Source organism: Nyctereutes procyonoides, unplaced genomic scaffold (assembly GCF_905146905.1).
Source record: "Nyctereutes procyonoides isolate TBG_1078 unplaced genomic scaffold, NYPRO_anot_genome, whole genome shotgun sequence".
Lineage (NCBI taxonomy): Eukaryota > Metazoa > Chordata > Mammalia > Carnivora > Canidae > Nyctereutes > Nyctereutes procyonoides.
Genome location: NW_026575142.1, coordinates 26676205 through 26691847, shown reverse-complemented (window position 1 = coordinate 26691847; position 15643 = coordinate 26676205). Strand labels below are relative to the sequence as shown.

Sequence of the window (15643 nt, the reverse complement as noted above, 5' to 3'; positions counted from 1 at the left end):
TTTTTTCTTTACTGACACCACAGATTTAATCTCCAATTGAAAAGAAAACATTTAATCTATTAGTTTATCTTTTGGAAACATCTTTTTTAGGTGACAGTAGCATTTGAGAGTTGAACTCTGTTTTACACTACTCTATGGCTTGTTTTTACTCACTAGTTTGCAGCATACATCCGGGCAGCTGTCCGCAAAGAAAAAGGGCTCCCCATCCTTGTAGAACTGCTCAGAATGGACAATGATAGAGTTGTTTCTTCGGTGGCCACTGCCTTGAGGAATATGGCGCTAGATGTTCGCAACAAGGAGCTCATAGGTATGTTCTGGTGACAAGGTAAGCTATAAAGAAAGAGTAACTACATTTATAAGACTAGGGCTGCCTGGGTGGCTCAGTCCATTAAGCATCCAACTCTTGATCTCAGCTCAGGTCTCTCTCATCTCTGGGTTTTGAGTTCAAGCCCCGTGTTGGGCTCTACACTGGGTATAAAGCCTACTTTAAAAAAAAAAAACTCTTCTTTTGACTTATAAAAAATATGACATTTAAAATGATCAACTGAAGTCTACTCTCTAGTGTCTCGGCAGATCTGTGTACCCTTTGTGCTGTCTATACTTTGTGACCATTCCTTTTCAGCAAGAGGCAAACTCATTAATTAAACCTTGATCAAGAAAGGAAAATCTTCAAAAAAGGTAGTAATTTCAGTTACACATTACAACACTACTTGATAGAGTTGGTGTCTGTATTTCCTAAGAGAGGTCCATTTCCTGAGCAACAAAAGAAGTTAATTCTCGCTTTCTGATTTTTGAGACTGATAACTGCTAACTTACCAACACCACCATGTTCTAAATAAAAAAAGAAATCACATAAATGGTTTGTAGCTTTTCCCTCTCAGATCTGTGCAAGTGCTCACGCCATGGCGGGACCACTATCCCAGGCCATCTCCCCACCAGGGCAGGGTCAGGACGAGGCTAAAGCAAGTGAGGCACATAGGGTACAAAATGGTAGGAGGCACCCTCCGCCCGGGGCTGCCCAGATATAGGGTTGGCACTTGCATGAAACTGACGCTGAGCACTTCTTCAAGCTTGCCACCCTCGGCAGCTTAGCTTGCTTGCCTGCAAGGCCATTGCCACACTCAAGCAGAGTATAGGAGGGAGGGAAGACCAGAGACTGAAGCTGACCTCAAATTAAACCCTGACCTCCTGCGCACCGGCTGTGCCACTGGGGGTCCTGTGGTGAGCCCACCAGCCTCGATTCTTTCATCTAGATATGAAGACTCTTCTCCAGCCCTGCCTCTGAAAGGGAGCCGACCACCCTGCGGTCCTCACCATGGGTTTGCTGTGCAAATCAAACAAGAGGATGGACGATGAGCTCCACGCCAGCCCCACTGCTGATGACAGGCCAGGAGGGAGGGAGGGGAGGTTTGACAGGATGTGGGTTAGTGAATAGGTATTAAACTCGATCAAATATGCCTGCCCTGAGAGAGGGGGAAGACAGAGGGAGAGAGACCAAGAGCAAGGGCACCAGTGCTTACCTGCAGGAGTCGCCGTGAGGACTCCCTGGCAGCTTCCATGAGCGCTCCGACGCAGAGCCCGGCAGAGCTGCTATTTTAAATTATCACTGAGATTAACCTGCTCTTAACACACCATTCCTTTGAGCCAAATTGTGCCCCCCCTGGAGAGAAAAGGAACTTCTTCCACACCCTGTTCACAGGCCAGCAGGTCCTGCTGCCAGGAAGCACTGTAACCCTTAGTTCCCACATTTCCTGGAGAGAAATCCTGTAGTTCCCTGAAGAAATTTTTTTAAGTCATTTTTGTTACATCTGTAGTGTTTCAATTTCTTATAAGATGTACATATAGCCTGGGAGTCCCTAATGCTAAGAAATAAACAGTTGACCACGTATGACGTGTGGCCCATATTGCACAGCGGGGAGGGGGCACAGAGGTGCAGGCCCCATACCACCGAGGGCGTCTGGCCTTCTGTCAGTGCACCCCTGTGTTCCCTGTGAATGTCCTGACCCACTTGTAAACTTCTGCGAGCATTTTTTTACCCAACTGGAACACTCTAAAATGGTTTCAAGAATCCCTTTCTTGTTTCTCTATAAAGATCCCTTTTTCCTGAGGCCTAAGCCCCTCCCAGATTCAATATTCGATCCTAATATACTCAACACTTCTGTTCCTAAGAACCATCCCCTTCTTGGACCCCCCACTCTCTGCTCATGCCCGTCATCAGCTCTAGCAATGGCCTCTCTCTCCGGAGCCGTCCTCCACAAGGAAACCAAGTTTTGTCGCCCCACGGAAGTTCCCGCGCTTACCAACCTGAGTGGGACCGAGCCAGCTGTCCGAGCCGCAAGCTTCGAGGGAACCCCCAGGCTCACTCACAGGCACAGGGAGCTGCCTTCCCAGTCTCGGGGGGCAGTTTAAAGTTGCGCCCAGCAAAAGGACAAAGGGCGTGTCGCGGACATTGTGGTTTTTTGCCAGTATTCAAAATCAGCAGTGCTAACTTCCATCTGTTCTAGAAACCACATTTATCTTCTGGCTTATAATGTCAACATTGTTTTTCTGTTATTCACAACAGTGTTCGCTGTGAGTGAGCCAGAGCCTTCCCTGTGAAATGCTGTGAATACGCAGCGTGTGGTCAGGGTCTGTCCGCTGCTGCTTACCATTGTATATAAATAGGTCGCTAATAAAAGCCCCATTTTGTATCCACTCAATCATTAGCATAGAAAAAAATAAAATATTTACTCGAGCTTTAGTTCATTTCTTTTGTGTGTCATGCAATTATTCTAGTTTGTCAGTTGGTAATTGACATTGAACAAGCTAGAGAGATTTCAGTTTTGGGGAGAAGTAAGGGAAACAGTATTTGTAAAGAAATGCTTCAGTAGCTCGGGGCTCCCCAGCCTTGTCCTGTCAAGAACTCTGTTATGTTTGCATCATCCTATCAGATAATACAGTCATCATTTTAATGCCAAATGTCACTTTTGTCTCTTTAAAGAAACTAACATGTTGTTATCACTACTGATGTCAGATCAGCTGGTATTTATCTTCAACTTGGTAAAAATGTGCAGTGGTTCCCAGTTCTCACATTAAGACCCAGAAAGATTTAATGAAAAGTATTGTGTGGCAGCCTTACTTGGTCCAGCTTTAAAACTTATTCAAAGATAAGTTTTTAAAGGCTTTATAAGGAACTTAAGGTATTGTTGATGTATAGGAATTCAATTGAGAATAAAACCATTGTAATTTATGTCTCACTGTTAATGAAAATAGTTCAACTGAAGCAACTGGTATAACCAGTTTTATACACTGATTTACATTTCCTTTCAGTGGCTTCCTGTAATGTTTTATAACCCAATCATTTCTTCAAGTTGGCATTGTAGTAAACATTAACTTCCCCCCTAAAGTTCTGATATTTGTCACTTTCCATTTTGTCATGTTTTTTCTTCATGTTATTGCCTTCTGAGGTTTGAGGCGGGGGGGGGGTGGATTGTTTTGTTTTGTTTCTTTTGAAGATTTTATTTATTTATTAGAGAGGAGAGGCAGGTAGAGATGGAGACGCAGACTCCCCCGCTAAGCAGGGATCCCGATGCAGGAGGGCTCAACCCCAGGACCCCTGGGACCATGAGCTGAGCCGAAGGCAGATGCTTAACTGACTGAGCCACCAGGTGCCCCTGAGGTTGTTTTTAAGAGAGAACACATTGTCAGGATCTTGCGACAGCAGCAAAAACAAAAACCTAGTACCTTTTGAAAGTGGAATGAAATCTTTTACATTTGGCAGGTAAATATGCCATGCGAGACCTGGTCAACCGGCTTCCCGGCGGCACCGGCCCCAGTGTGCTGTCTGATGAGACCATGGCGGCCATCTGCTGTGCTCTGCACGAGGTCACCAGCAAAAACATGGAGAATGCGAAAGCTCTGGCCGACTCAGGGGGGATAGAGAAGCTGGTGAACATAACCAAGGGCAGAGGAGACAGGCAAGTCTGGTGCAAGGACATGGGAACACGAGGCTCTTCTCCTTAGAATTGTCCTGTGATGAGGGCCTTTGAAGGATATTTTCTATTGGAAAGGATTTATTTCCAATAAGCTAAACAGTCTCTGCCAATTAAAATCTATGTTAAGAGGCATTTACAGTCATGTGGCCCCCTTTTCTGATTTTTGCTTTGTTCTGACATCCCTGCATTCATTTTTGTCTCTAAAGCCATGTTTGCTTGTGCTGACCCTGGGAAGAATCAGAAATGTTATGATGAGGAAAATCTGAGGGCACCTTCCCTTTCACCTTTGACTCTACTCCAGGCTCTAGAGCTTGTTCTGCAAGAACATCTTACTGAATCCTCAGCTCTGGGACTGATTCCTCTGCCAGGTGCTCAGAAAGTATTAAAATCACTGCTCTGCAGCAGGGCCTGCTGTGTGGCCTCAGGATGTGCCCTGGGCTGGGATCATACGTTTCCCTTTGCTTCTGGGTGAACCTAACTGATGAAGCAGCAGAAGTAGGAATTAGAGAGTTGGTGGCAAAAATAGAAGGGTTTTTTGGTCACAGAGCTATAGCAGTTGACTATAAATTTGCCTTAGTATCAGATCAAAGAATCCTTCAAGGAAGTGGGAAGTAGGGCTGCTTAGAGCCTTCTCAATACACAGGACACCTGATCCATAAAAATGGCACCTGTCTCCCCACTCTCCACCCCCTTCCCCTGCTCTCCTCTCCGTCACAGCACTGATGAACCCAATATATTACCTAGGGCTTTCTCTGGCCTCTGACTCCCCAGTACCAGGGACTTTGCCTTTTCTTAACTATTGTACCCTCTACATGCAGAACAAAACCTGACCTATAATAGCTGCTTGGTCACTGTTTATCACTTGGCTGAGTGATAGTGCTAGAACTCACATTATTTCTTGTCTAATCTTTTAATTTATACTTTTGTAGGAATTTCTAAAATAGAAAAATAATGTAGCAAAGCATATTCTCATCCTCCAGAAGTCACACCTATCAACATGAACCATATTTCCTTTCAGTCCTTTTTTCTTATGTATCTTTTTAAAGAGCCTTCATTGGTGAAAGGCATAAGAAGAAACTAGAGAGATGCTGAACCAGTGCCAGAACCTTTGTATATTTAAAAAAAAAAAATCCAGTGTAATTTTTTTTTTTTTTTTTCAAAACAAAGACTCACAAAGTCCTAGATCAATTCAGATTGCCCTCTGAACACACGCTGACGTTCCTGGAGTCATTCCCCAAGTTTACTGCCTACCTGCTATGTACTAGAGCAGCAAACAGATCACCCAACAACCCCTGGGTTGCTTACATTCCTAGGCAAGGTAGATGAGGTACTAGTGAGTAAGAAACACAGCCTGTCAGATGCAGATGAAGCAAATAATAAAATCGGGAAAGGTGATGAGGAGAAAATGGAAGGGCTTCATGTGTGGTGGACGATGGGAAGCCAGTGGGAACAGAGTAAGGAGGAGCTGGAGGAAGGAAATATAACCAGAAATACAGGATTCTGTGGGTCAGTGTAAGGACTTCTATTTACTCTGAGGAAAACCAAAAGCCACCGGAGATTGTTCAGCAATGGGGGGACACAGCCTGACTTCCTTAAAGGAGTCATCGTGACTTAGTGAACCTTCTCCACCAAGTAGAGGCTAATGGTGGCAGCAACTCTAGTGGTGAAGAAGTGATCAATTCTCACATGGTTGAAAGAGTCAACAGAATTTGCTGAGGGGTCAGATGAGCAGCAGGAGAGGAGGAAGATGTCAAGGATGACCCCAAGGTCTTTGGCAAAAAAGACCACAGGATGAAACTGCACTTACCAACATGGGGAAGCCCACGGGAGCGGATTTTTTAGGGAAGACCAGGTGTTTGTTTTGGACATGTGACATTTGAGACGTCTATTGGACGTCCACATAGACTGCATGGTCAGCAGTAGAATATATTTGAGTTCAGGATAGAGGTCCAAGCTGGAAATATAAATTTGGGAGTCATTAGTGTATAAATGGCATGCTTCAAAAAGAGAAATAGGCTGAGAAGGAAGAAAATATAGATGGAGAAAAAAAGAGGTTTCAGGGCTCATAGCTAGAAGCCAAGGAAATGAGCCAGCAGAAGAGCCCAGGGAGGGGAGCCAGAGCACTGAGAAGAGGAGGCACTAAGAGCTAAGGGAGGAAGGGTCTCACAGGTGAGCTCATGGCAGGTGCTCCTGCTCAGTAGGATGAGGATTGAGACTTGTCCAGTCGAACACTACTGACGTCACACATTTCAGAGAGGATGAGAATTAGAGTTCTGAAAATCCGTAACTTTTCCAAGGAGTTGTGCTGTAAAGGGGAGCCCGGAAACATCCTTGCTTTTCTCAAGAGTTAGGTTTTCACTAAGAGAACTCCTCCGCAGATATCCAGCCCACCTGTATCAAGGTGTGTAACTGGCACGCTCCCGCTGTGTCGAGTGCTGCGTAGTCCTTGGAGCCCACGTCCTTTCCTGCCTCCCGGCTGCCCAACAGTTACAGACAAGAAGGTGAACACCAGCAACAGGGTCGGGACCCAGCTGAGAATGGCATGGCTGTGAGGTGGGAAGACTGCAAAGCCATCCTGGGTGTCAGAAATTCCATCTCTGCTTTTTTTTTTTTTTAATCTCCTTGTTCTGTGGTCCGTTTTGAAAATCTAAAATTTAGAACAGCTTTGGGTCGGTTGGTCTGACCTGGTTCTACCCTTGACTCGTGAGGAACACTGAGAAGGAGTGTAGGGTGGGAGGGAGTAGTGGAGACGGATGCAGAAATGCCCCACCTCTAGGAGCAGACTCAGCCGGTGCCTGTACCCCGCGGCCTTGCTGAAGCCCTTGGAGGTCATTGCGACCCATCTCCTGTTGTTTGGGGCAGAGAAAGTGCCTCCAGGCTGCTCACCTCCCTTCTCCCCTTCATGAGAGTTTAATTGGGGGGATAAGAAGAGGAAATCAGATTTTAGATCCTGTGATATATATTTGAAGTCAAGTTTTCAGTGTTGAAATGAATTGTGAAGAGGCATTCCCTCATCCTTACGGCTGACTCCCCAGCTGACTCCGCAAGCGCCGCCCCAGCCCTAACGGGTGATCTGGGGGCCTTTGTTGAGGCAGGAAGCTACACTTCCCTCTTCACTCACCACTGAGGCCGGTGATTTAGAGGAGCAGCTCCCGAGGTGCAAAGCAGTGATCCGTGGTCAGCAGGGCTTGAGCAGAGTGCCAATATTCAGCAAATGCCTTCGGAGAGAACTTATAACCAACCACGTTTTCTACATTGAACGTCAGGGCATATATGTACATTTGTTTACACAGAGACATAAATGATAAGAAGGCAACGCAGGTGTTTATATGAAGACGGAATACTGGGGGGAAACAGATTAACTTGGGAGGGTCATCCGACACTCGGGATGCAAGGTCATAATGTAGCAAAGCGTATTCTCATCCCCCAGAAGTCCCAACATTCTCCATTACTGCCTTTTGGTTAACCGTGTTTCCCCCTCGTAGATACGGGGGAAGGTTAAGGGCGGGCAGCTGACAGGCCCCAGCTAGGAAGGTCACTGCTTATCCCGATCACAGCCTCTCCCCACAGACTTGACTGCCTGAGAGCATCACCTTGGCCCTTGCCCACCCCGACCAGCCCTGAACTTGCCCAGCTCCAAGGTACACCTGATTTCCTTGGTTGTATTTTCCAACAGTGGCCCCTATGCCCTCTGGTCCTTGGAGAGATGGCGTCTTGGCCACTGGTTTACAGCCTGAACCTCTGCAAGTGGAGCCTGTGGCTGTGCTGCCCACATTCATTAACATCTTTGCTCTCTCCCCAGATCATCTCTGAAAGTGGTGAAGGCAGCAGCCCAGGTCTTGAACACCTTATGGCAATATCGGGACCTCCGGAGCATTTATAAAAAGGTAACTTCCAAGAACAGCTCCGGCATAATTAGCGTTCATCAGAGCACACATTCATAATCATTTATTGTAATGAAATGTCATTATTCATTTTGAGAGGTTTCTTTTTCTCTTAACTCCACAGGATGGGTGGAATCAGAACCATTTTATTACACCTGTGTCGACGTTAGAGCGAGACCGATTCAAATCACATCCTTCATTGTCTACCACCAACCAACAGATGTCACCCATCATTCAGTCAGGTCAGTGGGCAAACTCCACTCCTTCACTAGAACATTTGTGTGACAGGCTTTCTTTTCCAGCCAGAGAAGACTGAAGAGAGACGATTAAGCCTGTCACCTCCAAACGCTCAGGAGGTGTAGTCGATCTTCATGCCAAGAGCCTCCTCAGATGCCATTATAAACCACAGGCCCGGTCTCCTCCTTTGATTTTAAAAGTTTATGCAAGTTTACACATAAATGTATCCTGGGGCCCTCCATCCCACCTCCCCCAAGGGCCGCTGTTGGACAGGCTGGCCAGGTGGATGCAGGAGTGGAGGAGCACACTGAGAACCACAAGCTGTGCTTGAAATGAGCTGCCCTGCCTGCCTGCTGGCCAGAAGTTTGGAATCTCCTCCAAAGTGATTTTTTAGTTTTCTTGGTGAGAACTCTTAGAAACAGGGTCCTTTAGACGTGATCTTTATACCTGCATTCTGGGGGGGGGGGGGGGGGGGGCTACAATCTCCCGCACCTTCCTCCTTCCCAGTTAAACCTCCATGCCCTGGCTGTATTCCAGACACTGACCCCCCCCCTCACCCCCAATTCACAACTGGTGGGAACAGGCCCTACAGGTGGGTTTCAGGAATTCCCTTTGATCTGTAAAGTGGGAATCTTGGCAACCACAGTACCTACTTATTAGTGTCTAATTTGGTAGAAAGAATGTTCTGAGACTCAAACTGTCTTTTACATGTAAGAGCAGAATATTACTACCAAGCCAAGTTAGTCCAATAAATTTAATTCTTAGCTAAAATGACATAGGAAAAGTAATAAATATCTTTTTATTTGGCTTTAAATCTCCCATTCTGACATATAAATATTATCTGTTGTATTCAACTGTGCTACTGCTGGCAGTCTTATTTCTCTTGTGGACAAACGTGGCCAAAAAGACAAATATAGGACTGGCGGTTCTTGCCACATAATTGGATGTCTCCACTTGTACTAGGATTTTTTTTAAATTATCTGTCCCTACTGCGTATGCTGTATATTTTTATCTTAGTTTTTAAATTATGAGTTGTTTTCTTCAAAGAGACTTATGCTCAGTTTTTGACATCCTTGCTGAGCTCCCAGGTGTAGCCTGAGGCTGTCTTCTTTTATAAAAATGCTCAGAATCCTTTAGGGACTCAGAAGTAGGGGTGTCAGGGGAAACAAGAGATTTGGCTGCTTAACAAAAGGTACAGGCAAAAGAATAATTTCAGACAGATGAGGCCATAGTTACTAAGCAGTGAACTTATTTTGAGGACCTCTTACATATACACACTGGACAGTGTTGATGAGCTCATCCAAGTGCCTGGGTACCTTTTTGGATTCTGTTTCAGAGGTAAGATATAACCCATACTTGTTGCTCCAGCTATTCTAAGGGCTAATCCTCTGTCTCTCTGCACTAATGTAGCATTAGCTTACTGGCACTTCTGATGCCTTGCTAATGTACTTGTGGGAGGTAGGTGGGCACATTCTTTGTCCTCCTACCTTCTAGAAAATAAACAAGAGTAGTAGCACACAGACACTGCCCATGCATGGTCACCTTTGTTTAACACACAGCAACCCTACGTCAGTGAAATGACCTTTCAGGGAAAATATTTCTGTGTCCATCTGCCTCTGAAAGCATCAAGGCATGCAGAACCACTGGTGGCAGGGCTTGGGGGCTGTTGCTTTCAAATGGATCGAGTGAATAAGTGACCACTTTCACTTACAATTAACCTTAGTGCAAGCAAGATGACTTTTTAATGAGAAAAAAAAGGATGTGTGGTGCTTTCCTTCTGTGCAGAAATGCTCAAAAGACCTATGGCTAGATCAGTTATTATTAAATGTTTGGCTCAAGCTGGGACAAAAAATTTTCTGGGGTTTTGTGAGGCTCAGTTTATTCACACTGTGAACTTCTTGAGGAGCCAGGCTTACTGACAGCTGATCACCATAAAAAGAATTATAAATTTTATGGGCTGGGTACTTTTATTCAAACACATTTAGAGATGCAAATATTTTTGAAATAATTAAAAATCAAAATAAGCCATAAAACACCTACTTACTAAAGAGCTGTACATAAAGGATAATAGATGGGTGTCTTACAAGCAACTGAACTGAGATCATAAAATAGCAAGTGTAACTCTTACGTGGCTAATCAGTCACTTTCACTCCGTTGTAAGAGGCGGTGGGAGTCCCTGAGGCCACTAGTGAGAAAGCTGCGTGGTTCCTGCGCTGCGCCCCTAAGCCGGCAGCCTGCACCCCCGCTTGGGGAGGCTCTGGCGGGGCCACGCTGGCCCTGCCTCTCGCAGCAGCAGGCCTGAGGGTCGCCCTCCCGTCCTCAGCACCGGCTGCCCATCGGCTTACAGTAGCTAAGAACTGATTTTTAGCACCAGCTGCGTGGCACTTCTAATTGCTGACCTTTATTTTTCCAGAGAGGATTTTGCAGAGCCACTGACAGTGCTTTCTCTTCTCCTCCTTTCTCTCCCTCCTGCTCCGCCTCTCCCCCCAGTCGGCAGCACCTCCTCCTCACCAGCACTGTTAGGAATCAGAGACCCTCGCTCTGAATACGATAGGACCCAGCCACCTATGCAGTATTACAATAGCCAAGGGGATGCCACACATAAAGGCCTGTACCCTGGTAAGATGCCACCTGGGTGTGTGATAGAGTATCTCGGAAAACCACGTGCGTCCAGGCCCCCTGCCAGCAGCCTGGGAAGTAGCCCCTGCCTGTATTGAGACGGTCCCCCAGCAGCCCACCACGTTCCAGTCTCTCCATTTCCTGCCCCCGGGGCTGCTGCCTTTTCCACTTGTTCTAAGGAAAACAAGCCAAGGGAGTGGCCTAGTGACCACAAATAAAGAGGGCACAGTATCCAAGAGAGGTGGTTCTGGCTTCCCCCAGGCAGTGCCTTGGCTCTGCTCGCGCCCTGTCCACTGCCCACGCCGTGTCTCCCTGTGTTCCCGTGTGTCAGAGCTCTGAGCCTGTGACGCTTGCAAGGCCACATCTCCTAGACTGACTCATCTCTTAAATTCAAACCTGGGAATGGAGATCAATTTCATTTACATTTTCATGGAAAAGAGTTTGAATGAATAACGAAATGTATAATGTGATTCTTCCCAGGGTGATTATATTTTAGGAAAACAGAAATAATGTTGCATACTATTAATATAAATTTTGATGTCATCCAGAAAGCTGGGCATGTAATTTAAAGGATGCCAGCGCAGAGTTACCAAGATTTCATATTATCCCCATTCTCAACTCTCTTGCAAATTATAACTACTCTAGAGGTTTCAAATAAGGCAGTGTGACTGAGCTATCACAAAAGAGTACTCCTTCCTCAAAAAAACCTGTTTATTAAAAAGAAATAAATAAAACCTGATGGCAACTTAACTGCTGGGGGAGCCGTCTCAGTTGTGCTGTTGTCTTTGAAATTGTGATTTCACAGGACTGTTTACTAATCGACTATTGTTACTATGGCAATTAATAGCTCAGAAAATTGCAGATGCTACATTTCAAACACCAAGCTCTTTGCAAAGGAAATGCACAAACTGAAGCGCATTGTTGCTTCAGATTTGCAGCAGCCTGCTTCATTTTAAAGACTGCCTCTTTAGCATGCATGCCCTTCTGTATCTTCTTTGCTTGCTTCAATAAACTAATTTGCCTCAAGTATGTTTCATTTTCCTCATTAAAAAAAAAAATCTTTGCTAGCCCTAACAATAGAAGGGTAGCCAATGACATCACTGGGAGTCTGCCGTGAATTCTTGAAGACAACCCTCTGATTATCAGATTCTTTTTGTTTCAAAATGTACTTAAAAATGGCAGAGGCAAGACTGTGCCTCACCTGGCCAGCCGCCTAGAGCGTGCCTGTGCCTGTCCTCCCGCCCGGGCCTCAGTCCCAGCTGCTCTGCAGGCCTGGAGCTTGTTCTGATCGGTTTCCCATCCCCGTCTGACCCGGGGCTCTGGGAGCAAGGCTGCCGGTCAGAGCCAGCTCAGAGCCGGCCGGGACATCTCCGCTGCCAGAGGCTCCCCCACGGTGAGCAGAGGTCGGGAAGGAAGCCTCTGGGTTGACGTAGCGTTCTGGGGAGACCCACGACTTCCCGGGGCCATGTGCACGATCCCCTGGTGGCCCGGGCGACCGCCGCTACGCGAGAGCCAGGGAAGCCTGGCCCCGGCCCCTGCCCCTACCCCCGCCCCTGCCCCTCCGCTAGGGCAGGAAGCCCGCGCAGCCAGAATGCCGAGCGCTAGTTTTAATTTCACAAAATATTTTCTTACAGGCTCCAGCAAACCTTCACCAATTTACATCAGTTCCTATTCCTCACCAGCAAGAGAACAAAATAGACGGCTACAGGTGAATTTGCAATATCATTTTTACAGAAGGTCATTTAGCAGGGATGGACCCAGGAAGGGGCCTGGCTGCTGGAGCCAGCAGGGCCGGCCAGCGCAGCGGGGCCGAGGAGCTTCCCCTGGGCATCGAGCTCCCCAGAAGCTCGTCTGTGGCTTAAGCAAATCACTTCCGCAGTAGCCTCATGTGCTTGAATATTCAAACTGGTGCTACTGAGACCACCAAGCCACTGATGGGAACAGCTGAGAAGTCTTTACTCCTGTTCGCCCACCAGTCTCCTTGTCCCACTCCTTTCCGTTAACCTCTAAAATCTCTTCCATCCTCTGAGTGGGGAAAGGTTGGTAAGCACGCTTCATTCTCTCATCTCACTGTTCTCTTTTGTACACCTCATCCTCATCTTCGTGACTCCTCCACATCCAAACATCCATGGTTTGAAAACACTTGGTTGGTGGCAAGTCTCCACTAGTCTCCGAAGTCAAAGTGGACTCAGCTGTACTGGGTGGACCCCATTCTCCATCAGAGTGGGGATTAATGGTTGTAGCAGCCAATCTCTGCTTTCACGGGGGCCTTAAATTTATTTCGGTCCTTCCGGATGCCATGCCCACAGGGGTCATGTGATCTCTTCCAATAATATGTGAGCAACTGGGGTTTTCCAAACAAGCCTGTATCCTAAACTTGCAATAAGGATACTCTAAGACTTTCCTCCATTTCATCATTTTTTCTCTGTAGATGAAAAAAAAAAGAGCTTCCCAAATTACTTATAATTTATGCTGTAGTTTTTAAGTCAGGGGGAAAAAAACCTTAAAATCATAACTCTAACTTAAAAAGAGAATTTTGTTCTGAAATGCTAATAATGTTAGAACGAATTTAGTTCCAGAACATGATGGTGATATGTATATGGTAAATTTATTACATCTTACATCTTACTAAGTGGGGGGATTTGGGCATGAGCAAAAGGGAAAAAAAATATAAGAGCCATGACAGTTTTTCTCCAAACGTATTTGAAGAAATTAACATGAGGTCAAAGATGAGATAACACAAAAGAAAATGGAGGCAGTGTCCCCTGAGGTGGATGCCCACATGGGTGTCACCTTGCTTCTTTACAAATCTATTAGTCCTGGCTTGGGAAGTCTTTCCTTCAAAACTATTTGCTCCTGTGTCTCTTCCAATTTTATTATTCTGCCCGGAGATTGTTTATCACTCCTTTAATAGTACCTCACATTTCTTTTTAAACTGAGGGATGGACTCCATCTTCACCTCTGAGGTAAATGCTTTAAAGGATGGCTCTGTCTATACATAGCTATCTGAAGCATGAAAATCCAACCTCCAACCAAACTCATGATGCTAATGGTTCCCCGGTGTCAAAGCAAAAATCAAGGCCCAGGGAACAGGCCCCTCCACAGCAGAGCACAGAAGTGGACCTCTAGTGGCGAATATGGCAGCAGGGGCAATCTTGGGTGCTCTGGAGACACCAACTTCTAGACACCTTAGAACAGGACTTGAGCGAGCTTTGCCAGCCCACTTGTAAACACAGTTTAAAATCCTTACAATCTACTAGTAAACATACATCATGTACCAGAAAGAACTTTGAACCATATGTTCACAAATATTAAATACTACTTTAAAATATGAAGCAGAAAACCCACATTAATTTCCCTTAAACACGTATTTCCAAAAATTGCCCTGATTTATTTGCTTTTTCATTTCGTCAACAGCATCAACAGCTGTATTATAGTCAAGATGACTCCAACAGAAAGAACTTTGACGCATACAGATTGTATTTGCAATCTCCTCATAGCTATGAAGATCCTTATTTTGATGACCGAGTTCACTTTCCAGCTTCTACTGATTATTCAATACAGTATGGACTGAAATCGACCACAAATTATGTAGACTTTTATTCCACAAAACGACCTTCTTATAGAGCAGAACAGTACCCAGGGTCCCCGGACTCATGGGTGTAGCGTCAAAATGCTCGGTTGAAGAACTCTTCTTTCTAACCTTGTTTGGACTGAGATGAAAAAAATCCGTCTTGCTGATTTGCTGATGAAATGTGAAAGTGAAATGGAAGGACCGAGTGAAGAGCATATTTTTTTTCTTTTTTGAGGAATTATCAGGGAAGTAAGGAAACCTTTGGGAGAGAGGACTGTCTAAGCTCTATTTAGGTGTTAGATCTAATTACTTGTAGATTCTATAGTCTGGTGAAGGTGTGGGCGATGTGATGAGAGGTTTGAGAAATGGGTGAAATGAGATGGGGGATGTGTAGGTCAAATCAAATTAAAGATGATTTTTTTAATGTGAATAAAGTTATGTTCCGATAGTTTGTACAGAAAAAAAATAATAAAATGGATGCCCTTCATGTTTTATTGCTATTACTAAATGTCAAGATTGTATGCTATTATGTCTTGTAAATTTCTTTTGTTGGTGTAAATATGGAAATGCCACATTGGTTAAGTGCCATCATTTGTAATGCAGTGTGTCATTTGAAAAGAGATTTGAAGAAGCAGACAGCTAAAAAACAAATGGGAAACCCAAGGAATTCTTAGCAATTAAAAACAAACTATAACATCCTTTGTTTTCAAAATGAATAGTGTACCTTTGAAGCACAAAGTCCAGTCTGGTATAGAAGCGCCATGCCCATTCCCTGCCTCTTTCATAGGACACTTCACTGCCATTTTCTATGCACATGAAAGAAAAATAAATGTGGAAATTTCATCCTTGGAGATTTGTTCCCTGTTCTTTTTTTATTTTCTGTGTGTAATACGGGAAAAGCACATTCTATAAATGTGAATATAACTACATGTTGGAGACAGCTTAAATATACCCAAGTTTTATGGACTTTTCTAGTTTTATACACTTTATGTGATGAACTATACCAAAGAATGAAACTATGAAATTTCCTCCTCTTTATCTACTTATCTACCTTAGTATTTTTATTTGGGGGGGATCTGTTTTGAATCTAATATACATTGTCTTTTTTTTTTCTTTTTTTTTTCTTTTTTTTTTTTGGTCTTCAGACTGCTGTATGTATCAACACTGCCTTTCGCCTGAATGCAATTACATCTGGCAAGACCAGCCCTAACTGAATTGACAAAGACTCCTTTTGGCAATTTTTTAAAGAACTCAATAACTACGTAAAAACAATGGTTGAGCACTTACTGGTAGACACCAATGTAGGAAACCAAAACAAATACTAAGTAACTATTTTCCTGAATGATCCCATAAGA

The 15643-nt window shown here is 44.9% G+C and overlaps 1 protein-coding gene across 6 annotated transcripts in view; it reads left to right on the top strand.

The window, feature by feature from the left end:
* Nucleotides 1-15139, top strand: part of PKP4 (plakophilin 4) — a 234776-nt gene extending 219637 nt beyond the window's left edge. For 4 of the 6 annotated variants that reach the window (XM_055307842.1, XM_055307841.1, XM_055307839.1 and 1 more), the window contains exons 16-22: nucleotides 157-307; nucleotides 3761-3956; nucleotides 7777-7861; nucleotides 7983-8100; nucleotides 10586-10714; nucleotides 12349-12422; nucleotides 14132-15139. In XM_055307842.1, the coding sequence (XP_055163817.1) occupies nucleotides 157-307; nucleotides 3761-3956; nucleotides 7777-7861; nucleotides 7983-8100; nucleotides 10586-10714; nucleotides 12349-12422; nucleotides 14132-14380 (1002 nt within the window). In that variant the 3' untranslated portion in view covers nucleotides 14381-15139. The remainder of the gene's footprint in view (nucleotides 1-156; nucleotides 308-3760; nucleotides 3957-7776; nucleotides 7862-7982; nucleotides 8101-10585; nucleotides 10715-12348; nucleotides 12423-14131) is intronic. The other 2 variants (XM_055307844.1, XM_055307843.1) reach the window with 1 other exon arrangement.
* The last annotated feature ends 504 nt before the right edge of the window (nucleotides 15140-15643 follow it).